Source organism: Antennarius striatus, chromosome 1 (genome assembly GCF_040054535.1).
Source record: "Antennarius striatus isolate MH-2024 chromosome 1, ASM4005453v1, whole genome shotgun sequence".
NCBI classification, from domain to species: domain Eukaryota; kingdom Metazoa; phylum Chordata; class Actinopteri; order Lophiiformes; family Antennariidae; genus Antennarius; species Antennarius striatus.
The window spans coordinates 12,088,571-12,116,493 of record NC_090776.1 but is presented as its reverse complement, the minus strand read 5'-3'; the positions used below and the strand labels follow the sequence as shown (position 1 = coordinate 12,116,493).

The window sequence follows — 27,923 nt, the reverse complement described above, 5'->3', positions numbered from 1 at the left end:
ACCCCGGGCCCCGTGTTCAGCACCAGAGCTCAAACCTAATCTACCGAGATGCCAGGTGCGAAGGCGTCCTTTAGGAGTGTTACGCTTGACTCAGAAATAAAAATACACTCTGGTTTGCAGTCTGTTCTGTTCGTGCAGAACATCACCTTTAACTTTTACCCCTTTGTGAAAAGTTTAACTTTTTGACTCTTTCACCACAGACGACTCGCCGGGAATGACCTGTCATTCGTCCATCACGAAGCCCTGTCTGGACTCCATCAACTCAAAGTCCTGTAAGCACGCACCCACCGCCACTGTGCACACACACGAACATGCACAGTTGTGGCCTTGACAGTGTGAAGTTTTCCACATACAGGGGTTGAGAGTAAATATTGCAGCTTGCAGTAACATTGCGGCGCAGTCGCCGTAAACGGACCCACAGAAATGTACAACGAAATGTAGTTTTCCATCCCTGCTCCAACTCCATCTGCGGCAGTGAAGAAGTCAAACAGATCATTCAATACATGCCCTGTGTAAAAATTAGTCCTGCATAATTTATATTGGGCAGCACACCCTATTGCGATTACACAAACCCAAACACACGGAGTGCCACACAAAGCGCTGCACTGTTGATTCTGCTCTGGGCCAAAAGTTCAAAGTGCGGTTGATCTACCGGTGAGGTCTTGGTTACAGGACTGAAAACACAAACATGACGACTGTGATATAAAGTGAATTATTCACACTAAGAGTTGTAACTACACAGGTAACAACTTATTAAATTACTTTAACTACATGCATCTTAAACAAACCCTGTTCACATCAGCTCTGGGGCGGTTTTTCTCTTTAAATACAGTTTTATATGCTCTTCATGAACCAGTCACATCTGTTTCCAGAAAGAATCAGGAAGCCTCCTGAAACCACAACCAGTGTAGATCCACAGTTACAACCAAACACAGACCAGACCTCTAGAAGCCTCAAGAACATCCTGAACGCATCTGTGTGTTATTGTTTTAGATGCATCATGAGAAAGTGTTGTGTTGTGACTTGAAATTGTGCCGTTTACCATTTTACCAAAAGGATGCTCCAGAATAACCAGCTGAAGACTGTTCCCAGCACCGCCCTGAAGAACCTTCATTCTCTTCAGTCTCTGTAAGTCATGTGACATCTCAATCTCTATCTCCCTCTGTGTCTCTTAATCTTTCTCTGTCCATTTATAAAACCTTATCTCTGATTGTTTATCCCAGTCCCTGCACAATAAAGACCGTACCACTCAAAGATGGCCTTATGATGTCATGTTACTCTGCCTCCAAATGGAATACAAATTTAAATATCCAGTCTTCACGCAAGACATCTTTGATTTGTCATTCGGAGGTTTACCTCCTATCACAAAACTTTACCCCTGCTGGGGTGTTTTGTGAAGCCCAGCAGTAGTCCAAAAGAAAATGTAGGTCAGTTGTCTTCAGCAGATGTGTGACCGAGCTTTCGGGATTGGATCGGTTGAGTTTTCAGGAGCTAGTGTGTTTACGCATGTTTACTTGTAACTGTCTGAGCTCTCTCACTATTTCCTGCTCCGTTTGCCCTCGGTCTCGCATTGTTTTTCTCCAAATACCAAGTGTTGGTTTCATTGAGACCATAATGTGTACATGGTTCTATTTGTGCCACCTCCCTCCACCACTGTGTGTTTTGAGGCAGGGACTAATGGAGGAACAGATCCAGCTGGAGAGACGTGGTGAAAATCCAGCTTTCAGCTATTATCACCCCTCCATATCCCTCCCCTTGTCCCTTCCTTCCCCTCTTCTTTTTTTTCTGCCTCTCTTCTTTCTATTTAACAGATGTCTTTTCTCTGTGGAGTTTTAAAGTCTGCAGCTGAAGTAATATGCTTTGGCAGGGCCAGGACTTAGTTTGTATAAAGCCTTAGAAAGCTAAATGTCAATCAAGACTATTTTTCTTCCAGCCCAGACACTTGAGGAATTTTGAGGGAGGGTGAGACACTCAGTTAGGGAGGATCCCAGGAGAAAACAGTGTGGTGATAGTGAAAGGAGCATTTGTGTGTTCATAATACTGCTTAAATAAAGAATATTTCCCTATTTTTTTAGCGTCTATCAGCAAGCTAGTGTCTGATCAGAACTTCAGCAGGTCGTAGTATCAATGAGGAAAATATCCACTGCATGAAACTTAAGTATTGCTCTGTAATACGATATTATTTACATCTCCAGCATGAAAATATTGAGCTAATACAGGCTGGTCATGAAACGGCAAACATGTGAGACAGTTTATTTGTGCAGTGGAATATGCCGGCCGTCCCATTGTCCCTGCATGAAGATGCGTTTGGGAATGACAGCATCCACAACGGAGCACATCTTTTCATGCTGTTACTATAGTTACTATCAGTGACCGGTTGCTCAGCATGAATATAAACAAAAAGTAGCAGCTGGGGAACAGCAGCGTCCCGTGGCAGGCGTGTTTGGATGGAAACTAACAGCTAGCAGAGCCAATAACTTACAGTCGAGTTAAACACTCAGCAGGAACGAAAATCTCCGTTCAGATGAACTTGAAGGGCTAACAGTGAAAAGCAGCTGCATGAGAAGGAAAGGAAGTACGGAGGTAGAAGTATGAGGACAGGTATTCAAGCTAACATCTTTATTTGAACAACTTAAGATAAATGCCAACTTAAATCCACTAGCTGTAAGGGATTTTAATCTGATGCTGTCTCAAGCACAAAGATTTAGAAATTATGTCACAGCTGGAGGTGAAATATTATAAAACTGGGCTGACTAGTATGAAAGATTTTTCTTAAATTTTTGGTGTCCAACCCAAGAAAATACACACAAAAAATTGCTAAAAACGAATGCAACACCCAGAATGCACTGCACGAAACCAGACCAGTGAGTGTTCAGTTTTGAACTTTAAGGCAGCTGGAAATTAACAATCTTGTGTTACAGTGAAATAAATGACGGTCTCTCTGTTCTATAGTCGCCTGGATGCAAACCACATCACCACAGTTCCAGATGACAGTTTCGAAGGCCTTCAGCAGTTGCGCCACCTCTGGTTGGACGACAACAACCTGACGGAGGTCCCCATCAGTTCTCTGAGGCATCAGTCAAATCTTCAGGCTTTGACGCTGGCGCTCAACCGCATCTTGTACATACCAGACAAAGCCTTTGCAAATCTCACCAGTCTAGTTGTGCTGTAAGTTCCATTGAGAAACTATTAAAATTGTCTGTTAAGCACATGTAACCCTTTCACCATCGGCTCGTAAAATGGAAAGCCCTTTATTTAACTATAAAGAAAGACTAAAACCTATGCAAACTCAAATTCATTCTCAGCCATCTCCATGTAAATTAGCTGTCTAGGATGAGTTATGATTCTCACTTTCTTAAAAAATATGTAGAGGCTAACGGGAATACTTTTAGAGTTTAACTCTTTATAATAATAATATAAGCTACACTAAACACCATACCCAGGAGCCAAAAACACACAAAGACTTGATATCGGTTTTGAAAAAATATCAACAAAATTTACATACCAACACCAACCCTATAATGTGAAAAATAAAGAAAGAAAATAGAATATAAATACAAACACAAATACCCGGGGTTTTATATTAATTATTCTTAGTTCTTAATATAGTTTGTGTGCACTCTCTAAAGTTACTTTAGCAAGCTTGCGTTTGTTTAATCATTGGCGCGCTTTATTGTTGGAGCTCATACTGTATATGGTACCTCCGTGTGGGAATCAATCAGCGTCCTACCGCAAAGAAATCCTCTTCAGGTGTATCGTCTACACCAGCACAGCATCCGTGAACCTTGAGGAGTAGCGGCCTCCACAGCCTCCCTCAGCACGTACGACCACGACATCCACTGAAGCCCTCAGCTCCGACATCCGTCCTCCGACATCCGTGCGGTTGAAGAATCTGTGTCTCCCTCGATGGCGGCAGCTAAGCTAACACAGCTAAGGCAGTTTGGCAGACTACAGACACACTCTGTCAGCAACTCAGTTTCTACGTTAAAAGCGTGTTGTCTGGCGAACTGTTAATAGTCCAACAAACAAAAGTTTATCCACGTTCGAGTCAGTCTCCACACTTTCGTTGTCTAAATGCTCCACGCTTGCTCTCACTACACTCGCTGTCATCACACTCGCCCCAACACCTGTGCATCATTGCCGGCTTTATGCCCTCCTACTTCCTGTCACACACAGGTGAACTGGAAGTTAATTGGACAGATCAATACCGTTTTACACAACTTTTAACGGTTTTAAAGTATTTAACGAGCAATGAAAAATATTGTTTAAAGTGCATATTTTAACTGTAAATTAATATATTTTAACCTCTTATTTATCTTAATTTTAATGTAACCATGACAACTGAATAGTAATCAGGCATTCTAAATTACAGGGAAAAATATAACTATAACTGATATTTATCAGGTTATTACACACATATTTTTTTTTGCTTATTTAAGCTAATTTACGCAGTGGGTAACGCTGTTGCCTCACAGCAAGATGGTTCTGGGTTTGACGCCTACTCTTTGAGGAGTTTTGAATGTTCTCCCCATGTCTGCGTCTCTGGGTTCTCCAGCTTCCTCCAACCTCCAAAATCATGCGCGTCAGGTTGATTGGTTGGTTCCAAATTATCCATAGGTGTGAGTTTGTGCATCGGTGCTTGTTTGTCTTTTGTGTGGCTCTGCAGTGCACTGATGTGCTCGGAGTGTCCACGCCTCTCGCCCATAAATCCACTGAGATAGGTTCGAGCAACTCCCGGGACCCGCGAAAGCAGAAGAAACCTATAATAAGATGAATAAATACAGTACGATATTTTATTCCACCTCTATATAAGACTAAATGAAACAAATCCAAACATTTGAATGGAAACCTAGCCATGTCGAAGCCTAACTATCTGCCACTGGGTTAATATAAAAATATTTACAAGGTTATAAATTGTTTCAATTTGTTGATCGACAGCTCAGCCCTTAAGGAGACGTATTCCAAAAGCTTCCGTAAGTGATTGGCAGTTTAATAGCCGTAAATTGAACTTTCCCAGGACAGTTGGGAAAATATTTGATTCAATCATCGCAGGTCGTTTTACTCAATAGCTCAGCAGGAACAACCTGCTGGTGTACTTTTGTTAAGCTTTAATTAACCACACTCACTGAGAACATTCTCATGTTTTCAGAAATGTCCTGAGGGAGTAGCAGGAGAAAGTGGAAAGGTGTTGGATGTCAACAACATGCGGATGTTTGTCTAGTCGGATTCCAACTATACAAATGTTTTGCTGCTGTGTGACGGTTTTTGTGATGCCTTTCTTGTTTTCGAGTCGTGTGAATGAATCCCTTCAAAGTGTAAAATGAAAAAAAAAAAAAGACTGGAGATGAACTTTAATTTTATTTTTTCAGTCTCAAAACTACAGCTCAAGGCCAACGAAGAATGAACCGTGATGCTGCGTTCTTTCCAGTTACCAGTAGGGGGCGTCTCCACCGGTTTGGAGTTAAGGGGTCGCAGTTGTTTTATTACCTCAGGAAATAGCTTCCTGAACGTTTCTGGTATCAAGCTCCAGCTTCAGGTCTTTAAAAGAAAGAAAACCTAACACAGGGTATGATTTAGGATGTGGACCCACTCCGCCCTCCCCGGTGCCAACTTCTTGACCCATTATGGTTTCACAGTGACAGAGGTCATAATGCCAAAGTCATGGCTTCAAAACCACTGCTTCCCACTGCTGCATTTTTGCAGACACACACACACACGCACACACACACAAACACACATATTGAGAGGTATTGCTGCAGGGTGAATATAAACATATCAGGATAATCAGGAAGAAAAGACAAAAGACTTCTTCAGAATGAAGAAGAAAGACTTCTGCACATTCCTTCTGTACGTTCAGAAATGATGATGACATGATATTTAAGCTCTAAAACAAGACTGGAACAAATCTTGTCATCGATAACAAAGATAACTCGATGTCTGTTGTGGTCTGAAAATGTCACAAATGTGTGAAAAATGTGCTTTTGCTTCTTCAGGCATCTTCACAATAACAGAATCAAGGAGATAGGAGATGATTGTTTCGCCGGACTCTTGAACCTGGAAACGCTGTAAGTGCACAAATACAGTGGCGTGTGTGCGCATCAGCTGGAGTGTGTGTGCTTCAGTTAGTGTGTGCTAATAGCTCCCCGCCCCACCCACCTCTGCTCCAGTCCACCAGACATCATTGTGTCCACTTCCTCCTTTAATTGCCCTAGGATAAATAGTAGGATAAATAGAGCAAAGTACATCATGCTTATCAAATCTGTCCTCCCACTGTTCACTTCCTGTTTCCACACAGCCATGAAAAGTCTTTTAGTGACAGCCCTACCTAATAACAAACAACTACTGTACAACACAGAGAGACAAAAGGGTCTACGTTATTACCTAAAATATCTTTTCAAGTGGGACAAAGACAGCTGAGATTACAGTGAAATATGACGTTACAATAAATAAAAACCACTTTGAAAAAAAAACCCAGTGTAGTGATTATGTAACCAGGTGAACCTCAACCTACGTCGTTAATCGGTTCCAGGAGATGAGATGTAAGTTGAAAAATGACGTATTGTATATCCAATTATTGCGTCGCCAAGCTAAACCAAAAATAACAATTCCCAGGTCTGTACTGTATTTATGAATGCATTTTTAATAATAAATGGTTAATACAAATTTATTTTAAGCTTACAAACAAATTCATTTTAATTTTTAATATAGTACAGAAAAAAAACAGTTGACAAAAACAATTTGGTCAGTTTTACCATCGCGGAAGGAGTGATGAATGAAAACCTATTTTTAAGGTTATAAAACAAATACAAGGATTCTTATTATTCTTGTTATTATTTATAAGTTGAGTAAAATAGCATAAACTTGATTTTTTTTCCCCCGTGTTTTTTTTTTTTTTTGAAAACCGATGTATAATCGAGAATGGGAGAGAGAGACAGAGAGAGAATATGATGACTAGTAGTTCTCCCAGAACAGATCCCTGGGGTACACCCTTTCACACAGGAGCACACCGGAATGTGTTTTGGTGTGAATGCAGTCGTCACAGTATGAAGCAAAAAGTCAAAAAAATTAATTTTTTTGAACATTTGAATAGGAATTTAAATTATTTAAAGTATTTTATTACGTTACAGTCCACAATCAAACACTGTAATTCCCTCCACTGGATTCTGATCATTTTATAACATGGTTTGTTTGTTTTGAGAGAACACAAAATTTTTGTGAGAAATGGATTTAACATATTCCTGCCGTCTTATAGCATTACAACATTTTTTCCCCATCAGCACCATTTCTCAAATTCCAACGCTCAGCTTCCAACACAACTGTGTTTGCTTGTACAGTCTACAGTTATCCTATACAGACTATAATCTACAGTTGATTTGTATGAACCTAAATGAAAATTTTAGATCATTTGACCGGTCAAATGGGAGAGTGTGCTGCTCTTCTTCACACCGTTGCTAGCCTTCTAGTCAAACATAACACTTTATAAATAATGATTTAAAAAATGACAAACTGCTGCCCAAAAAAATAATAATTAGCCTTGGCCCCCGGGTGTGGTTCAGTTGCGTGCGACAGTTTGCCGATGATTGTTTTTTGTGTTTCTAATCCTCATATAATTGTCACTCAGATCAGTGAATGATCATAATGTGTGTTTATACTGAGCATTTGCAGAAGTAGATGTTTGTTGTTTGCTGCTGCTGATTTCATTACAAAGACGATGACACTACTTATAATCTGAACTATTGCTGACAGCAGTCACAAACATGACCATTTAAATGTCGACGCAGACATTTTTTATTTGTTTTAATTTGACATTAATTAAAGGCTTTGGAGGGATTGGTTTGTTTTGTCAAAATGTTAGAAACCCGGCTCTGACTTCCTGTGTCTCATCCTAGAGATCTTAACTTCAACAACCTGATGGTTTTTCCCAAGGCAATAGAGGCCTTGCCCAAACTGAAGGAACTGTAAGTACATCATCCTGCTGCTCTCCCCTGGAAGAAACATATTGTACCGACACATGAGTCAGGAACTGATAAAGATCTGACAAAGTAGCAGTGAATTAGATTCCGAAGTAGAACATCCATGTTTAGCAAATCAGTTGTAACTTGCCCTCATTTTTCTTGCATCAAACTGAAAAAGATTGTTAATTTTTTGTTTGTTTGACATATATTGTAGACACGTCATGTGGAAGTTTTACAATGCATTTCAATATTTGTGCTTTTATTTTGAAGGCTGAAAAGCCTGGGTTTTTTTTTGATTAGCACATTAAATATTCCATTCAGGACTTTTTAAATCGAACGACAGATGTTTATTTCTACAGCCGACTCTGTCTGCTTTTTTTCTATCATTATTTTTCATATATTTCACTTCTGGTTTTGTAAAAAGCTAAAACATCATCATCTCACTTTGGGTCAGAGTGTTTTTAAACTCTCTTCTTGACATTCTTCCTGCAGGGGGTTTCACAGCAACGATATTTCATCCATCCCTGAGGGGGCCTTCCATAACAACCCCCTGCTGCGAACCATGTAAGGTCAAACTCCTTCTCTGATTCGCTGACACTATCTAGACCCAGACGCAGCACGTAAACAAGAACCAATGCAGTTTCAGACTGCAACATGCCACGACACCTCTGAATCCAAAATTTTACCCTGATCTATTTGCATAGGTCAAAGATCAAAGCTAGGTGCTTTGACCTACGGTCACTTATCAAAGCAATAGCTTTGATCTATGGTCTTACTCACACTGGCCTTCTCCCTCGTCTTTCTACTGTATCTTATCCGGTTCCTGAGTTTACAGAAATTGAAATTTGACCTTGACCTCAAGGTCAAGGTTATCATCTGATTTTCATCCCCTTTGCCGCCCGAGTAATCTGCTTTTGGTTTCATCTTTCTATCTGCAACAGTTGTGAAGATATTTGGTGGACATACTGACGAACAAACGGACAAACACGCAAACTCTGACAATTACAATACATCACCGCTTTGAATCGAGATGTAAAAACTCAAATATGTTTCGGCCTAATGCACAGCAGGCTTTCTGACAATCACACATGCAGCGTGAGCTGACAGACGACATGTGTTTGAGGCTTCAGTAGATGAATGTCCAGAAGATGGTGCCATTCATGCATGCGAAACGATTTAGCTTTGAACTCTCCCCTGTCCTGTCTCCCCTGCACCCCCACAGACACCTTTATGACAACCCAATGTCTTTCGTGGGCTCCTCGGCTTTCCAGAACCTGTCTGACCTCCACTCCCTGTAAGTCCGGCGCAAATCCTTCTTTCACCCACATCCACTATTTTTCTTATTTTACGATTGTGATATTGGCCGCCCTGTGTTTCAGGATGCTGCGGGGGGCCAGCATGATGCAGGACTTCCCCATCTTGACGTGGACAAACAACCTTGAGAGTTTGTGAGTGACGTTAAACGTAGCATCTGCTCCTGTTGGCTCATTATTTCTGTTTCAGCTGTGATTCACTGTGGTTTTTATTTCCAGGACTCTTTCAGGCACCAAAATATCGTCTGTCCCCGCTAGTCTTTGCGAGGATCTGAAGCTGCTTCGTACTCTGTAAGGAACCTTTGCTTTCCTGTTTCCTGTAGTCGCACTAAACGCCATTCTAAAATAAAATTTAGATGTAAAAACATTCAGGACAATGTTTTTCCCTTCAACAGAGACCTGTCCTACAACGAGATCACAGGCCTACCGGCCCTCCAGGGCTGCGTCCGGCTGCAGGAGATGTGAGTGCCCATCATGTGGGAGTCGCAAACTGTTTCACACCGTGATTTAACAAAAATCGTACTAGTTAAACTATTATTCTCAATCTACAGAAGCTTTCAGCACAATCATATCCGACAAATCGACAGGGATACTTTCCAAGGTCTCTCTGCCCTCCGTTTACTGTAAGTCCTTCGAGTCTCGCATGAAAACACGACAAAAACAACACACACAGTCGATTGGATTGTCGAGTCACTGCTTTGTGTTTATCCACAGGGACCTGAGCAGGAATGAAATCCAGATCATCCACAGAGACGCCTTCCTCACCCTCACGTCTCTCACCAACCTGTAAGTATCGACCCGTGTGTCGCTCAACGGTCGCTTTTCAGGGCTTCAACTTGCTTGTGTGTGTGTCACGCTCCTTCGCAGGGATCTGAGCATGAACTCTCTGACTGCTCTTCCAACAAGCGGACTGAGCGCGCTCAGTCAGTTGAAGCTCTCAGGGAACCCGCAAATGAAAAATGTGCTGACGGCGACAAACTTGCCTAAACTCCGGTGAGAAAGAGCGTCTGTGGTCGGCTGTCAATGTGTGTTATATGAAGTGTTAAAGAGTGAAGGTAGAGGCGTGTCACCCGGGGTGGTCTGGTGGTTGTGCAACCGCACGCCATTGAGGATTACAATAAATCAACATTTTGCGATAAAGGAGTTGTTTTTGGACAAATATCCCAGAAGAAAGACTGATTACACCCCTGATAAAGTTGATACACACACATCTTGGAATTAATCCCGCTGTTTTTTTCTACTTTTCCCAGTAGGATCTGTAATAAACGGGATTTTCAACCTTTCTGACCTATTTTTGTGCGTCTTCAGGTCCATCTCGGTCTCTTATGCTTACCAGTGCTGTGCTTTTGTCGGATGCGACTCGATCAGAACACATTCGGAGGAAAACGACGTCCGGAAACCGAACGGTAGGGACGTTTCGGTCGGTGTCTTCCAGTGTTCCCACTGCTACTGTTTTACTGACAGCCTGTTTCCTTCTAGGTGGGGAGGATGTAGAAAGAATCTCGATGATTATGCATTGCTCTCCGTCTCCAGGTCGGTCCTAGAAACATGTTTCCTCATGAGTTTCTGTCTTTGTTTGCGATCTAACACACTAAACGGCGTTTTAAGACTTCAGACGATCTTTATTGTGTCTCCAGGAGCCTTCAAGCCTTGCGAGCATCTTCTGGGTAACTGGATGATCCGTCTGACGGTGTGGTTCATCTGCCTGGTGTCGCTGGTTTTCAACAGCTTGGTCCTGGTCGCCACCTTCTGCCCTGTGCGCCGAGCGTTAGGCCACTCCCCCGCCCCCGCCCTCTCTCCGGCCCGGCTGCTGATGGGGCTGCTGGCTTTGGCCAACCTGCTCACGGGCTTGTATGTCGGCGTGCTGACCGTGCTCGACATCGCCACCTGGGGCTCCTTCGCCGAGTTCGGCGTGTGGTGGGAGATGGGACCCGGCTGTCAGATCGCCGGCGCTCTGGCTGTCTTCTCATCAGAGTGGGCGGTCTTGCTGCTGTCCTTGGCGGCTGTGGAGCGCAGCGTGGCCGTGCGGTCGGTTCTCGGAAAGGTACTGATGTCGCCGAGGAGGAACAGCAGCAACCATCCCAGGTGCTGGAAGAGAGGGCGATGCTTCAGCCTGACTGCGGGGCTTCTCGGACTGCTGGCGGTCGCCGGAGCCTGCCTGCCTCTCCTGGCCTCCGGCGATCAGGCGACCTCTCCGCTCTGCCTGCCCTTCGCCGGCGGCGAGAGTCCAGCTCTGAGCGTGACGGTGGTTCTGGTGCTGATCAACGCGCTGACATACCTGTTTACCGCCGCCGTCTACACCCAGCTGTACTGCCACCTGGGCCGGGTGGAGCTGGTGGACCCGGAGCAGACGGGCGCCTTGCGACACGTCGCCTGGCTCATCTTCACCAACTGCATCTTCTTCTGCCCCGTGGCGGCTTTCTCCTTCGCCCCACTCTTGACGGGCTCCACGGCCGGCGGCCCGGAGATCGCCAAATCGGTCACCCTTATTTTCTTCCCGCTGCCGGCGTGCCTGAACCCAGTGCTCTACGTGTTCTTCAGCCCGGCTTTCAGGGAGGACTGGCTGAAGCTGCGTGGCCGCTGGGGTCAGAGCAGAGAGGTGAAGGCTGGTGCCGAAAGCCACCGAGACGACAGCGGCGGCGGCGGCAGGTCGGAGCTCACGGATGGAGGCTCGTCCACCCAGCTGGGGTTTGACTGTGGGGTTTACTCACAGCTCTGCGGAGAGGCGCTGGTGTGCGAACAGTGCGAGGCGGCGCTTCACGCCAGGACCTGCTCTTCCCCTTCGTCCTCCACAATCTGCAGACACTTGGTGAAGTCGCACAGCTGCCCCACGCTGCTTTCAGGGGGTGCCACCGCGTGCCAGCGCACCGAGGGCTTCTGGGCAGACAGCAGCACACCGTCTGCGCAGTCGGAGTACGCAGACGAGGGGGACTCGTTTGTGTCGGACAGCTCGGACCAGGTCCAGGCCTGTGGCCGGGCCTGCTTCTGCCAGAGCCGAGGCCTCCCCCTGGTGCACTACTCGTACAACATACCTCGGGTCAAGGACTGACGACGCTTCGGAACGCTGGGACTTCGACCCAACAAGAATACACACATTTAAAAAAAAAAAAAAATTCCAAACGACAAAACGTGCCAACTACCGCGCTAAGAGACTTTTCAGCAAGTAGACACGTTTGTCGTGACAGAAACGCAAAGGGAACTATTTTTTTGCACATCATGTTGCGAACAGCGGATCTCGCCATCGGTGCCTGTCTCCCGTTTTTTTATTCAATGTTGTGACGTGTCGAGTCTCACTGGTACACGTCACAGATTTCGTGATTCCTGTTAAGCTTGTAGCTTTCTCCTTCTAATTGTACATTTTTTTTAAAGCTTCTCCAGAGGAACCGTTGATTTTATTTTACCAAAATGTAGCAGACGTCATTTTCACCCTAGTTTTCACTGTGTGGACGTCATGTCACCCGCCGGAGGGGTACAAAGGTTCCAGCAATGATCTGCCGGTGTGAGCGATGGTAAAAATGGACAAGCCACGCTATAATAAACAGCTCCAAGCTAAGACTGTGATGTAAGCATAGCAGATGTCACTGTTTTAGACACAGTTAGCTCGGTGGTGGTGAAAGATATTATTTATTATTTCAGGAGCAGAAGAGTGTGAGTAGTAAAAAATACCCCATACAAACCGATCCCTCAGATATCTGACAGGTCCAGGAGCTCATTAGCATTTGGGACTCCCTGAAAACTCTTTGGTGTTTTGCGCTAAAAGTTCGTCGATGAGCACGACCTGTGGAGCTGTAGAAGCCGTGGTTGGTGGATCATTTCTGCTTCAAAAAGAATCCAACAAGCTGTTTCCCCTCGTTTCCAGACTTCAGCCAAGCGGCTGCTAGCTGTGACTAGCACTAATTTGCATACAGATACGAGAATGGAATCTGTTTTCTCATCCCGTTTTTGGTATTTATACTACCCCACAAATTATAGATAATAACTGATTGTAATTACTCTAATGATATAAACATGAATGTGTTTTTGCTGATGCGCTACCGTCAGCTACATTTCAAAGATGTTGCGACATGAGTGATAGCTGGCATGCAGTTGCTGTTGATCTTGACTTTACCATTTGAGATCATTTGTCTAAGCCAAACACAACAAAATAATCCTTCTCTTCCTTCCACTTCCTGCTGTGATGGGAAAGTAGCTCAGGCCTGGCAGCCATCTGAGTCAATAAATAACCATTCAAACCTAAATGTAGGCGACCACAGATTGTTAAAGACAAGTATCTGCAGTGCGTATATGCATTAAAACTTTTTTCACCCATATTTTTTGGGCAATCGGTGTACCTGTTGAGGTGTTCGCAACTCTGCATTGAAGTTAATGATCTGAATTTAACAAATAATGATGGTACAACAAAGTTTGATACAAAAGAACCCGTATTAAAGTGATGGAAGTTTCTTTCAGTCTTTCAGTCATCAGTGATTACCTCCAAGGCTTACTGTATGTTTTTTCCACCTGCATAAATTGCATCACATAGGTCATGAGAAGAGCATAATTACGCTTTTAAGCGTGCTAATGTGCTTCTCTGCTCCCTGAGTGTCGAGGGATTGGCCGTTGTTTGGTTTTGCTGGAGCACGATTCTGCCCCCGTTAGGGTAGATCCACCCTCCGAGCATGTATCCACAAGCGCACATCATGTGAGTGCTCAGGAATTTAGGCACCGTTGAGAACATTTTCCTCCACCAGCGACATATTGTCACACTCTTATGATGCACAACCTACTTGGATCAGTTGGGTGTTGATCTTTTTTTTTTCTTTTTTTTTTTGTATTTCTGTGTAAATTATTTGAAAAGAAAACACGTAATCAAAGGAAATGGATGCTAAATCAGGAAGCTACCTCCGTGACTGTAGCGGCTAGCAGCAGTGCTCCGTAAAACAAAAGTCAGTTGTTCTTTGTTGTTCCTCTTTGTTGGCTTTCTTGGATTTATGTTGACACATATGTTTGTACATCCTTTTAGCTAAGTGCAAATTGTGGGAGGAATCTATGTACTGTATACTGTGATTTTTTTTTTAACCAAACTGAAATGTTTTATCTTTATTAGATACGACTCGCAGGATAGTACACCTTATAAAAAGAATCTCACTTAATTTCTGTCTCTTATTTGTAGGTTTTCATATGAGATCTCCCATCTTTTATTTTGTTCAACCAGTAAAGTAGTTCTATAAATTGTGAATCAATAAAATTGAAATAACATAAGCATTTTATTTACCCTTGTGTCATAATATAAAGTGCGTTAAGTTATCCCAGACCTGAATTAACTGCTCTTTATCTTTGTTGAAACTCGTCTTATTGCTTGTCCTACTGAAGCAGCGTTGACAGTTTGAAGCTGCTTCATTGCACAGATTGATTTTTGTCTTTTGAAGATAAAAATCTGTTCATTGCAAACATGTCACAGAAAGGTATTGATTATAATCTGACATCTTTTCTCCCCCAGAAGACTTCCTCGTGGATGGTTGAACATCAGTCTGACAGGTTGCATAAGCCGGGTCACTCCTTAACTTTCGCATCAGGCGGCATGTTGTCGTGGTTCCACGCCGCTGAAAGCGTCTTTCGCCAACGCCTCAAATCCCTGTTTGAACCCAGTGATGCATCATTGTGTTTGAAAGCCGTCACTTAAGTTCTAAATGGAAAAACCATCAAACGCTCTGGCGACTAAAAGAGAAATTATGTCCTCAGAAAATCCACAACCAGATCCAAAACTAAATATTCCAGCAATTCTATCTGCTTGGAGGCCTTCATGGGCGAAATGACTAAACTATCATCGCATCACAATTACACATCAAGAGTGTATTATGACGAAATAATACACACTTGCATTGCCGAATGCTAACTATAGGTGATATGACTGTGTTGTCATTGCTAACAGCAACCTCAACACATTGATTGCAGAACTTATATGTTTTTGCGTAACGCCGGTTGCCGTTCGCTCTCGGAGTGAGCAGGAACTCGGCGATGAATGAAAAATCGCTTTTGGGATTGCATGAAGAAAAGGCCGTAAAATGGAGCGCGTCCCGTTTAGCCTCCATACACGTTGCCCAACGTCAACACAGCTGGCCAAAAAAGCAAAAAAAAAGCAATGGAAGACATCTGCCACACGCAAAAGGTTGCGTGAATGTCTCGCAGCTACATGTCAAGAGGGCAAGGGAAATATTTACGCTAAAGACATCAACAGAGGAGCCGTCGGGTGATGCTACGGCGGTTCCGCCACGTGTTCCCAGTCACTGACGCTGGTTCTTGGCGGCAGGACATCTCAGCTATTCCTGTTTAGAGGTAGATATTAGGAGCACGCCTCACGCCGCCGGATTTAGCGAGGCTTTGCTACAATAAATCTAAGCCTCCGACAAATCTCATCCATCCCTCTGGACCGCTGAGTATCGCTGCCATGTTGTTGTTTTTTTTTACGTTGTCTGAATACCGCGGCTGATGTCGCTGTCATGATTGCAATTTCAGGAGTTGATCTCCATCTGCATGCTGCGACGATTAGTGTAACACAATCCTGATCTTTGATGGCTGAATGAAGAGATTCACTCTTGGGTTTTTGGAGCATTTGTATTGACCTTTACGCACACAAACAAACCACAACAATCCCATCCTCTCAGCGGAAATAAGACGCAAGACAACAAATGGTATGCGAATGTCATGAACGTTGCTTCTTTTCTTTGACTACCATTTATCCATGCTTTGGGAAATGAGTGTAGAACACCGACCCACGAATTATTAATGTCGGCTAAATAATGTATGACTCTTAATACCATGAACCAGGTGCAGGATGTCTTCTGGAGTTGGAAGCAGAGTCGACCAAAGAAGGATGGGAGCTAAACAAAGCTTGCGATGCAGTTAAAGTATTTCTCTTTACACCAAAAAATCAACATGCAGAACCCGCTGGAGAGAAGATCGACGTTCTCCCATCAACACTTGGAACCTCTCACTTCTTTTCTTCTTTAGCGATTTGAGCTGCGAACCAGGAAGCAGAAGATCCAGCGTTAGATTGTCGCACCGCTTTGGGAAACCGAACCATAGACAGACTTGTACTTACGTCGAACCTCCAGTTTACACTCCACCGTATCCTCCCCGCTGTCGTTGACGGCTTTACACATGTACACTCCTCCGTCGAACGGACATGGCTTACGGATCTCCAGGGTCAGGACGCCCTGCTTACTGAGCATTCGATACTTGGCTTCATTGGAGATGTCCATCTTGTTCTTGTACCAGGTCACTTTAGGCTAATCAGTTAGGAGTATCACAGCGTGTCAGGTGAAGCGTGATGATTGGAAGCATTTTTGTTGTTACACATTCGAACCCACCGACCTTTGGTATTCCTCTGACCGAGCAGCTGAGGGTGGCGTTGTATCCCGCTATGATGGAGCGGTTCACCAGGGGACGCGTGAACTTGGGCGCCTCGGAGAAGTCGTGTTCCTTGTGTGTCGGCGGTTTGTAGGCGATACCTGAGGAGACAAACCAACGAATTGTTGGGTGTCCAGCCCCACTGATGACATTTACAATGATGACTCACTCACAGGATGTAAAATCTGGATGACTCTAAATGCTTTGTACTCATTCTCCTGAATGTGTGTGGTTGTAGCTCACCTGTCTTCTGGATGTAAGCGCTGTCTTTGGTGTTGCAGGGTTCCTCACTGGTACCCACCATGTTGATGGCAAACACTCTGAAGACGTATTCGTTCCCCATGATGAGGTCAGACGCGACGCAGTTGACTCTTCTGTACTGATCATAGACCGTGAACCACTCCTTCATTTGAATCACACAGAAACGTTTCAGTTTGCCTGTTCGGATTTACGTTTGGATCAGTTAACAACTAATTAAAGGAACCGTCAGATGGAAACAGATGGGAATGCAACTGGATACATGTTTCATGCAAACGTGATAGAAATATTAAGGTAAGAAAGACAAACAAACCTAAATCTGAATTCAAATCTGAATTGAAAAGATCAGATTCCGAATGAATTGTTCACCTTGTTGTGAAAACCAACACCACTCACTTGTTGCCTCCAGGGTGAATCCTTTGAGTTTTGAGTTTTCATTTGCACACATTTTGCACTTATCTGAATTTGCTTAAGTAAACACCATCCTGATTTTAAACATCTCAGTCTTTCAGTTCTTTGATGCTTCTGTTAACCAAAACAGTTGCAGGAACTGGTTGGCCAACTCTATTAAATCCACTGAAACCGATAGAGATTCAAAAAAAAAAAATTCAAATAGCACTTCAGCATCAAATTAAGCAGAACTAAATTGAAAAACGATGTCATCAAAAAATGTCTTATTTGTACAGTTTCATGATGCCAATGCCTTGTTTTTCAGTTAACAAATTCAATTTAATTTTCACATGTAAGCATTCTGAAATAACAACCTAAAATAATGATCTAGTGAGGCGATTGATTAGGTTTCAAAATGACTTTATAATCTGAAACTGAAACTAAAAGAATCTTAGTTTAATATGAAATTTAGTTCAATACAAAGGTTTACATTTGAACATCTACAACCAAGGGTAATGTGAAAATCAGCTCCCACAAGCGTGCTATAAAGCAATAGAGCTAATTTGCTCTAATCATCACTTCAGTGTTAGGCCAAGGAGAACAATGTCCACCTGTCAGTGCCTAGACTATCTGGACTGGGTCAAGGCCAGGAGGATCTGATTAGACATTCCTGACCAGCATTGTTCCTGGCTGCTGGAGGTGGAGGGTGGTGCCAGCTGGAGCGGGAGCCAGTGGGCTCAAAAGGTATTTCTTGCCCCACAGAGACTGTGTGAGAGGGCTGATGACGCTTTATGTGCTACCAGAGAGGCTATAGTTTCCCTCTGTGTCTATCCAGCTGTCATGTATCAACATCATTCATGCCAATAGAAGCTAAAACGGAATGAATCCACAGAGCAAGTAGCTCTGACCGATAATAACCAAAGAAGATATTCAGTCCAGGCTGGAGGGTCGACTTGAGACCAGAGTCTCTCTACTGGGATGGGCAAGGATTCAGTGTATTGAGATGTCACAATGTCTAATAAACAAAGGGGATTAGATTCCATCTGCAACAGAATCTCTACAAGAAAAGTGCTTTATGAAGTGACAGAGTGTCACGTTGAGGTCTTTTGGACCGCAGCTGCTCATTATATGGAGGTGTAACACGCAAAAACGGCATCGACGTGAGCCAATGTCTGATTCATCTCTGGTTGTGTTCTGTTTCTGAAAGCCAGTAAATTGCCACTGAGTCCAGTTGGATTTTTAAACCCACACTTCTCAGATCAAGTCCAAAAGGTTTGAACTGTGTCGATCTCTGATGTCACACGAATATAAATCCATTTTGGGTTTCCTTCTGGCTAAGGATTCCAAAGGGAACTAGTGTGGAGAAAAACCGCCAACCGTCATCATTAGAAGCTTGTTTTTTGACTTGACTTGAACGTAATGTGAAACAGATGGGTGTAGAGTCTCACCATGGTCTTCTTGTCAGCTTTCTGAATGGTGTAGCCCAGTATTTCACAGTTGCCATTGTCCTTAGGCGGCTTCCACTCCAGCGCCACGTTGAATCCCCAGATGTCAACTATCTTTAGAGCCTCCGGAGGCCCTGGGAGATCTGGACATGTCAATTATGATCAATGATTCGGATGAACGAACATATTGTAGCATGCCAACTGTCCCGGTGTTTGGTTTGCTTACCGACTACCTGCAGCGTGATGTTGGCTTTGTCTTCCACATTCTCGATCTGCACCTGGAGGTCATACTTCCCCGAGTGTGTCCGCTCCGTCTTTCGGATAAAGAGGATCGTGTCCACGTCGCTGTTCCTGACGTTAGCGAACGAGGGGTTCAAGGGCTCCCCGTCTTTGCTCCATGTCACCTTTGGCCTGGGTTTACCCTTCATGAGGAGACAGAAGTTCACTGGGTTAGTTCAATTTCTGATGAAGGCAATTAATCTTTAATTTTCTTTTTTTTCCTGATTGAGTCAATGAGTCAGTTTCAATTTAATTTTTGTATTCTTTTGCTGTGTTCATTTGTGTTCTTTTGTAAGAAGTTGATATGTGTTGAATGGTTTTTAAAGAAGGCCATGTGACGGGGATCCAGCGTATCGCACCTGGAACGGGATCACAAGGTTCACAGTGTCTCCAACTTTCTTGATGAGAGTCTGCCGCAGATTTCTAGGGAGCCAAATTTTAGGTCTTTCTGTGAAAGCGATGGTGAAATCGGTTCATGGTGGTTAGTATGGGGAAGTATTGATCATAGTGTCCCATATATTGGTAGTTAGATCTTGTGTTGAATCTATAGATACTCACGCATGATCTCTCTGATGGTCACCGGCTGAGTCAAAGTGGCGGGAGCGCTCGGTCCCGCCATGTTGTAGGCTCGAACGCGGAACTGCAGCTTATCTCCAGTGGTTAGATTTCTGACAATCAGCGACATCCTTTCGGTGAGACCCTCGATAGCCGGTATCCATTCATCCGCTTCGACCACAAAACACAAATTAAAATGACTGATCGCTCTCAGGGATGATGTTCATTCTGAAACGTTTCCTGTCCTATTTGTGGACGGATCCTAACAGGCTCATGGGAAAAACAAACTGATGAAGGGGATATGTGCAGATGAAACATCAACACTATCATCCTTTTCTTAAGCCAACAGCTGTTTTTGCTGTTTATGTTTAGAAATCATCAATAATCAGGTTAAATCTGGGATTCATCGGCCGGTGCGGGACTACATGCTCTATTTTAAAACTTCTTTATCCAAAGCATGCAGATGAGCGGCTCCAACACTTACTGCCCTCCTTGCGGTACTCGACTCCGTAACCCTCGAGCTCGACCGAGCCGATCCTCTCAGGCTGACGCCACTTCAGCGAGATGGAGGTGTCGCTGATGTCCTCCACGCAGAGTCCGATGGGCTCGCTTGTGGGAGCTGGGATGGAGGCGGAGCAGATAAGATGGTTGTTAGTCAGTTAGAGCATGAATGGAGATTTAATGGAGCCTTAAGGATTTCGCAAACGATGCAATGCGACTAAACAGCCTCAGAAAACAAGAGCGAGCGAGGTTTGATTTCAGACAGGCATAGTCGTGAACCACCTGCAAGTTGAAGACAAAAATAAAAAACACAAAACAAAAGCAAACACACACACACACACACACACGCACATGCACACACACTCAAAAAGTCTCATCAAATCCAATGGAATGAGGTTATCTATTCGAACCCACTGTCCAGGAATCTGTCCTGATGATGGGTGGCTTTAAAGATAAGGGGCAGCCATCGGGGAACACATTCAGGAACCTGTGTGTGTGTGTGTGTGTGTGTGTGTGTGTGTGTGTGTGTGTGTGTGTGTGTGTGTGTGTGTGTGTGTGTGTGTGTGTGTGTGGACTCGTCCTCTCGTTGGTGACGACCAGACTTCTTCTCATCCCACAGCGACGGGTCTGTTTTTAATTGCCGATAATGAACCGGGTGAGGCGTCGGTTAACCGCATACAGTTGTTTTAAGGTGCTGAGCAGCATGAACATGTTTTTGAGGTCCCTTTGTTTTAATAATTTGCTTGCTCGGATGAGTTGTCTGAACTTCCATCCAATTAAAGCGAGATGATTATGAGCTACAGCATGTGGTCTGGGGTTTATCGTTTCTGTCCGCACAATCGGAATCGTGTAATTAAAGCACACACAGATGTGAAGCAGCGTAATTGTGCAGAACATACCGTCAATCAGTCAAGCTAAGTTTGTATATAATCTAATAACAGACTCCTCAATCCTGATCGTAACAAATAATTCTAGCTCCACATGTCATTAGAGGAGAACATTGCACTGCTGGTCTGAGGATAGATTTGCTTATCTATATATTTTCTTGTTGCACAACAACTTGTTGACAAAGTGAGGGCAGACTAAACTGAGTGATGTCATCACTAAGGCTGTTATTACATGTCAGAGTACACATGTTGAGTATACAGAACTGGTAAACAATGACACATCTGTCAAAGGTCAAGGGTCGTAAATCTGCAGGAGCAAAATAGGTTTTTTTTAAAAAAACAGCTTTACTCTGGACAAAAGCTGCACAATTCCACTCACGTTTACTCACTCTAAGTTCAATTTCTAAAACCTACATGTGAGTCCAGGATTTGAAAATGAATAAAGCCTATTACCAACAGGCTGTGGATCGGGTTCCAGGGGGGTCTCCTCCACCTGTGGCTTCTCATTCTCAGCGGGAGCTCCATCCTCCCGACCAGGGTTCGCCCCCGCTGGTTGCACACTGCCGCCTGGGGGTTCCTTTTCTGCCTCCATCTCTGGCTTTCTCGTCTCCGCCTCCACTGGATTGCTCACCGGTGTCTCCTGTGATGGTTCCAAGGGTTTGTCGTCCTCCATGGGCCTATTTGCAGTCGTTTTAGGAAGTTTGGGCTTCGCCATTCTTTCTCACTCCCGCCGATGATTCAAGACATTCGTTGTAAACGTCAGCCTGTTTTACCGACGGCCTTCTCAAACCGATGCTCTCCTTCTCTCATCCCCGCTGCCTCCTGTTTCTCTGTCCTTGCTTTAGTGACAATGATGCTCCTATGTTGCAGCTTCCTTTTGTTAAAGCAGCTGGTCCCAGCGGAGTAGTCATTATTTATAGAGACGAATTCCATGCATAGTTTCCTAATCAGCTGTCTTACAAGTGATTGGCCATCTGGACACAGTGATGTTCCCTCTCAAATCAACAAATGGAGATTGAGACGGCGATTTAGAAACTTTGGGTTGGGATCGTCTCACGCAACATCCCAACATGACAAGTACCAAGAATACCAGGTGTTGTGCGCTTGCCAGGAGTAGCGTACCTTCATAGTTTTGTATAAGGTAAAGATTTACACAAGAGGTTTGCAAGAAAACATCACAAACAGGACAGAGGGATTGTAGAGCCTTATCCATTCATAATGGGTGAAATAGATAGATATCTCAGTGAATTCAGTATTTTTCTATTTATTTGTAACTGAATAATTTGGAATTTGATAAAACATCTTTGCTAAGGACCTTCTACGGTGCACTCCATGAAACACTCTTGGAACCTTTTGTGTTTCGTAAATTCCCTCAAGTGATGTCATCTGAGTCAGCGTCAGTCAAAACCTGAAGGCTGTTTGCAAATGAAAAGTAAGAAAAACCTGTGGGCTGTTGTTTAACACGTGGTCAACTCATCTACCGGCTCCAGCCCACGAGCTCCTACCACTGTTGGTGTTTGCTTTGCATTGTGGGTAATGTAGGAAAAACAAATATGTGCCGTTGTTATTTTTCTCACCATATTCATGTTAGATGGGTGTTAAACAGCATACACACACACACTAACACACACCTTTGTGACTGACGTTGCTAAAACTGTCCCGTGCTACGGTGTTAGTACAGCCAGTCCTTTTGCTCCACAAACAATCCACACTCTTCTTGGATGACACCAACACGACCTCATCCGGCCATGACCGCAAACTGTGACTTGACTCTGGAGTCATGACCCCAGTGGGTGTCGACCTCATCGCCGCCAACAGTCGTACAAAATGGCAGCGGAGCAAATGTGTGAAAATGAACAGGACAAGTGGTTCAGGAACGGTTGGAGCCTGTCGAACTCACCGACCGGAACGAAAGGCTGCGAGGCCGGACTGTGACGAGACATGCCGATGCTGTTGACGGCGTAGACACGCATCTCGTACGCCACGCCTTCGATCATACGCCTGGCTTCATACGTCGTCTGAGTATAAGGGTCGAAGTTCAGCCTCATCCACCTGTAGCTCTTCTTCTTCTTCCTTTCCAGCACATATCCTAAAAATAAGTAAAGTTGTTGCCAGGAAAAGAAAAGGTGAACCGAAAAGATGCATTCGAGCGCGGTCTGTTTTTACCGATAACTGGCTGTCCGCCATCAAACGAAGGGGGATCCCATTGGACGACACAGGAGTCCTCTCCCACGCTCACAATTTTGATGGCCTGGGGAGGATCTGGAACATCTGCACGAAAACATTTCTCACTAGTAGGATATTTTAAAAAGAAAATCAATAAAAAATCAAGTATTTATAGCAACACAAAGCAGAAAACAGATCCTCAGCTCACCAACAACTTTCACATTTATATCTGCGGTGTCCTCTCCAGCTGGGTTTCGAACCACGACAGAGTAGATTCCCTCGTCCTGCCTCTCCGTACCCTCAATGGTGAACACACAGTGTCCTCTGGCAGTTTCCACGTGGACCCTACCGTCTCCCTCCGTGACGACCTACGCCGTGAAAACCAGACAAGTCACCCGGTCGTACACGAGTGTGGAATCAGTCCGTGTCACTAGTGTGACTCAGAAACCGATCTTTGTTTCTGCTGCACAGTAGAAACAGCTAAGTCATGTTAACATCATGCCACATGGGGAGAAAGTTCTGTCGCATCATGCTTTACAAAGCCAGTATGTTGATTTCAATACACAGTCTCATCATGTCACCATGCAACAGACAGACAGACAGACAGACAGACAGACAGACAGACAGACAGACAGACAGACAGACAGACAGACAGACAGACAGACAGACAGACAGACAGACAGATAGGTAACAGTAAAACTTTTCAGCTTTTGCTCACTGCAGGAAAAAAGAGCATTAACTCAAGTCCATGTTTGATTTAGCATCCAGATGAGCTCCAGAATATTTTTCATGTTCCTTTATTGGATTATATAATCACACATTCATGAGATCCAAGGATTATTTCATTTTATAATGACACCATACGGAATATACTTACTGCCTCGTTTCCTCTGACCTGTATCTGTCTGCAGGAAGACTTAAGGCATGCTCTTACCTCATCGACATTGACATCGACTAAGTAATGCCTCATGCATGGTTATTGAACCTTGCTCATAGCACATTATTTAACCAAGTCATTAAACCAAAGCACACATGTACAGCAATAGCCACTGGAGAAGCTGCTTGTCATCTGTTTGCATCATTGGCCGTTGCTGCAGCCTCTTTTGCTAAGCAGGGATCAACATGTCATCTTTTTTAGATCCTTGTTTTCATTTTGAATGCATATGTTCTCTTTTCACAAAATCAAATGCAAGCAGATTGTAACTTCTCCACTGACGTACATCTGAGAGTAGGATCGTTCTCTCTTTCAAAAACACAACGACAATGCTATCAAGATACTGACTCAAATTTCTGAGTGAGAATACTGCAAACAACCATATATTGGTACCGGACACACACACTTACTTCCCCATCCTTCAGGGTCCAAGAGGATGTCGGACCTTCCATCATCTCTCCGTCAGGCTTTACAGATCTAGCCTACAACAAAGCGATAAAAGCCGGGGAGAACAGAGAGGACGCTTTGACCTCTCTTTCTCCTTAACTCAAGGATCAGTGAGTGTCATTGAGTTAACCCGTAAGTAGCATGGTGTCTATTCAGCTTGGTTAAAACATCTTAGTACTCGGGCCACAAAGAAATGGGTTAGTTACCATGTCATCAGTGTGTCTATGGGGATGTTAGATGATGGATGTGAGCCTGATTAATGACGCGTCTGTTCGTCTTTTGGCACCTTTTCTGATTTGGTCCAGACCACGGTGGGAGCTGGGTCTCCGGTGATGGGGACATCCAGACGCAGCTTGTTCCCAGCCACCACCACAATGGTGGACTCGGCGGTGCGACCCATGCAGTCCAAATGGATCTTAGGAGGATCTTAAAAGGCGAGACAAACCATTACCAACCAGCAGACGATTATATTTCAGCTGATAAGGTAAAAGTCTTGGCGGTACCTTGACGCGGCACATAATCGATTTTCACCTCTGACAAGGAACAAGAAAAAAAAGAGTGAGAAGCAGTTTTAATAAAACTTAGCTTGACAATATGAGAGATGTTTTAGACGTGGAAAGTAAAATGTTTTACCCAAGAAATTCAGTTTGGCAGAAAGGTTGAAGGCATGGCCATCTGGCACGAAAGTATAGTCTCCTTCATCCTCTGGTTTGACATCATCGATGGTCAGTTTGTGGATCCTATATATAGACCAAAGGTTTATGAACTTGCATCATGCTATATATATACTGTATATACATTCATGCACATGTGTAAAAGTGTCCTCACCTGCCAATATGGGTGATATTTACTCTGGCATCAGGTTTGACTTCCACGCCGTTCTTGTACCAGGTTCCCCTCACGGTCTCATCTGACACCTCACATTTGAAAAGCGCCTGATCCTTCGCCTTGACAGTGAGGTCTGCTATGCTCTGGTAGACCTCCAGCTCTTTTTCTAAAGAGTAAAACACAAGCTCAGAGAGTCGATAATGGAAACTCTTGAGGCCTCCAGACTTCAGAAGAGCAGCTGCTCTCAGGAGCCGGCGGAAAAAAGATGCAATAAGATGATGTGTGGTGATAATACGATTAAAAGAGAAAAATGAGATGGAGATATTGTATGTGAGGGTAATACGGTAATACTGTAATATGTTTGAGTGTGAGGTGTTCATTATTTTCGTGTTGCCTTTGTGTGTTGTATCTTAGCAACGGACACGAGGGGAATCGCTAATTGGATTTATGGTAGAAAATAAAGTGGGAGGATATGAAGACCAGATGCAAGAGCTTCAGGCATCACTGCATAGAAGGAGAAATAATGTACTTTGGAGTTATTAAAGTTATCCCAAAGAAATACTTACTGTGTAAGGTAATTCACAACACGCCTCATGTAAAGGTTACAGGAGTTTCACGTTAGCCTGCTGCCAGAGAGGACAATACGGCAGAAATGTCAGCATAATGGGGGTTCTTGTCTGTAGTGAGGTGTTGATCCCTGCTGGATGATGGCAGGTAGACTGTCCCGGTAGGCCAGGTGTTTGATTAATAAGTAAACCAGACTGAGGACCCCAACAGAGATGGGGAAAATTATACTTTTCTACTCCCATGGAAGAATGTTGAAGCAAAAGATGATAGCATTTGTAGTTTGTGGTGTTTTAAATTATGTGTTGAGCTGATTAGTGAAGGCCAGCAATGAGATTATTATTATAAAGATTTATAGCCTGTTTAAATATAAAATGAATAATAATGGGAGGACAGAAATATGAATTTATTCTTTGTAGAATAAAATCTTTCTGGTCACACATGGTGAAATGTGACAAAGGTAGAAGAAAACAACAACACCGCTGACAAAAAAGACAGACTTATTGGAGTAAACCTGTGTCCTTCAGGTGATATACGGTCCACGTCATCTAATTTTAGCTGGCATGTGGATGTACCGTTCATCTCCTCAACGGCCTTGGCAGAATAGTGAGCTGAATGGCAAAAGGCACCGTATCCCTAAATATAAACGGAATGCCAGGACTGGCAACTATTAGCGAGGTATGAGAATGTCAGCTTGAAGTGTCCATGGGCGATAAAAGTAGCTCGTACTGTACAACACAACTGACACCCACCCTGCACCAGCAGCTCGGCCATGGACTCCCCGCCGTTCGTTTTAACCTTGTAGTGGCCACAGTCTTCCTTGGTGGCCTCGTTGATGATCAAAACATGTTTGCAGCCGTCCTTTTTGAAGCGGTATTTGAAAGACTCGTCTCTCGTCAGCTCCACGCCATCCTTCTCCCTGCAGGGACATTCGGAAAAAAATTATTAACAGTCAAACTGAGTAAAGAAAACCAGAGCTCTGGAAGGCAACAAATGGACCTGAAAACCCTGACCATATAAATGCTAAGAATTAAAGATTTATTGACAAACTGGAAATGTAATGGCATCATTTTGATATCCTTAAGAAGATCTGTTAGACATTCGCAGTTTGTGGATTCCTGTGGACACGTTATGACACTTAATTTATCCCACTTTCGCTGTAAATCTTTGGACTTTTGATCTTTGGCTTGTGTTCCATGAAAACCGAACATTTGCAGCAGCTTTCACCTTCAGATAAAGGTCACGTAGAACATGCTAAAACACTCATTTGACCTTTCTGTTAACATGATACATTAAGGCTTGCAGGTACTCAGATTCAGAGCTTGACTCTGGACCGGACCGGGTAAAATGCCATCAGCTAGGAGTCTGAAAAATCAACGCTGAGAACGACTGATGGGGAAAAGTTGCTTCAAATTTATTCAATTATATTGTTCCTCTTGATATTGGTGTTTGATTTTAGAGGCAGTTACCTTGGCAACATCTCTTCATTGAGCATATTTTATTTTAACATCATTTGGTCACAAAATTACTTCAATAGGAGAAAATTTATGGGACGCGTCTTCATGTTTTTACATAAAAAAGCATGAGCATTTTAGTCTAAGGAGAGAAAATCTAACCATTTAACATTAGCTCCTTCCTCAGAGACCTCACACTCCAGCTCCACCCGCTCGCCCTTCATCACCATCTGGTCCTCCAGATTTTTCACAATCAGAACAGGAGGCTCTGCATGGAAACATAAAGATGAGAGATAGTCCTATCGTTTGCAATCAAATTGCAAACGTATTTTATCTGAATTTGATTTGCTGAGAAGATTTTAAACCCTACATACCTTTAACGAAGAGCTCGGTGGTGCATTTCTCCTCTCCGACCACACAGGCGTACGCTGCGTCATCTGCCAGGGAGCAGTTGTTGATGGTGAGGTAGCGCATGTTGCCCACGCTCTCAAAGATGTACCTTGACAAAGGTGAGAAAAAGTAACAGGGATATAAGTTTTAATAAGGTTTGTGTCTCAC

General features: G+C 43.8%; 2 protein-coding genes across 2 annotated transcripts in view; one reads left to right on the top strand and one right to left on the bottom strand.

The window, feature by feature from the left end:
• The window catches only part of lgr4 (leucine-rich repeat containing G protein-coupled receptor 4), a 36,524-nt gene extending 22,007 nt beyond the window's left edge, over nt 1-14,517 (top strand). The window contains exons 3-18 of the mRNA XM_068322824.1: nt 201-272; nt 1,057-1,128; nt 2,953-3,168; nt 5,994-6,065; nt 7,890-7,958; nt 8,448-8,519; nt 9,178-9,249; nt 9,335-9,403; nt 9,488-9,559; nt 9,664-9,729; nt 9,820-9,891; nt 9,983-10,054; nt 10,136-10,261; nt 10,577-10,674; nt 10,748-10,801; nt 10,906-14,517. Of these exons, the coding sequence (XP_068178925.1) occupies nt 201-272; nt 1,057-1,128; nt 2,953-3,168; nt 5,994-6,065; nt 7,890-7,958; nt 8,448-8,519; nt 9,178-9,249; nt 9,335-9,403; nt 9,488-9,559; nt 9,664-9,729; nt 9,820-9,891; nt 9,983-10,054; nt 10,136-10,261; nt 10,577-10,674; nt 10,748-10,801; nt 10,906-12,317 (2,686 nt within the window). The 3' untranslated portion in view covers nt 12,318-14,517. The remainder of the gene's footprint in view (nt 1-200; nt 273-1,056; nt 1,129-2,952; nt 3,169-5,993; nt 6,066-7,889; nt 7,959-8,447; nt 8,520-9,177; nt 9,250-9,334; nt 9,404-9,487; nt 9,560-9,663; nt 9,730-9,819; nt 9,892-9,982; nt 10,055-10,135; nt 10,262-10,576; nt 10,675-10,747; nt 10,802-10,905) is intronic.
• A 1,312-nt stretch (nt 14,518-15,829) lies between these two features.
• mybpc3 (myosin binding protein C3) overlaps nt 15,830-27,923 on the bottom strand; it is a 22,981-nt gene continuing 10,887 nt past the window's right edge. The window contains exons 12-30 of the mRNA XM_068322836.1: nt 27,740-27,864; nt 27,528-27,633; nt 26,664-26,830; nt 25,348-25,513; nt 25,153-25,259; nt 25,023-25,052; nt 24,806-24,945; nt 23,347-23,506; nt 23,139-23,243; nt 22,873-23,061; nt 20,069-20,203; nt 19,588-19,755; nt 19,389-19,477; nt 18,977-19,172; nt 18,754-18,893; nt 16,901-17,060; nt 16,622-16,758; nt 16,350-16,536; nt 15,830-16,267 (exon numbers count right to left, since the gene is read on the bottom strand). Coding sequence (XP_068178937.1) covers nt 16,239-16,267; nt 16,350-16,536; nt 16,622-16,758; nt 16,901-17,060; nt 18,754-18,893; nt 18,977-19,172; nt 19,389-19,477; nt 19,588-19,755; nt 20,069-20,203; nt 22,873-23,061; nt 23,139-23,243; nt 23,347-23,506; nt 24,806-24,945; nt 25,023-25,052; nt 25,153-25,259; nt 25,348-25,513; nt 26,664-26,830; nt 27,528-27,633; nt 27,740-27,864 — 2,536 coding nt within the window. The 3' untranslated portion in view covers nt 15,830-16,238. The remainder of the gene's footprint in view (nt 16,268-16,349; nt 16,537-16,621; nt 16,759-16,900; nt 17,061-18,753; nt 18,894-18,976; nt 19,173-19,388; nt 19,478-19,587; nt 19,756-20,068; nt 20,204-22,872; nt 23,062-23,138; nt 23,244-23,346; nt 23,507-24,805; nt 24,946-25,022; nt 25,053-25,152; nt 25,260-25,347; nt 25,514-26,663; nt 26,831-27,527; nt 27,634-27,739; nt 27,865-27,923) is intronic.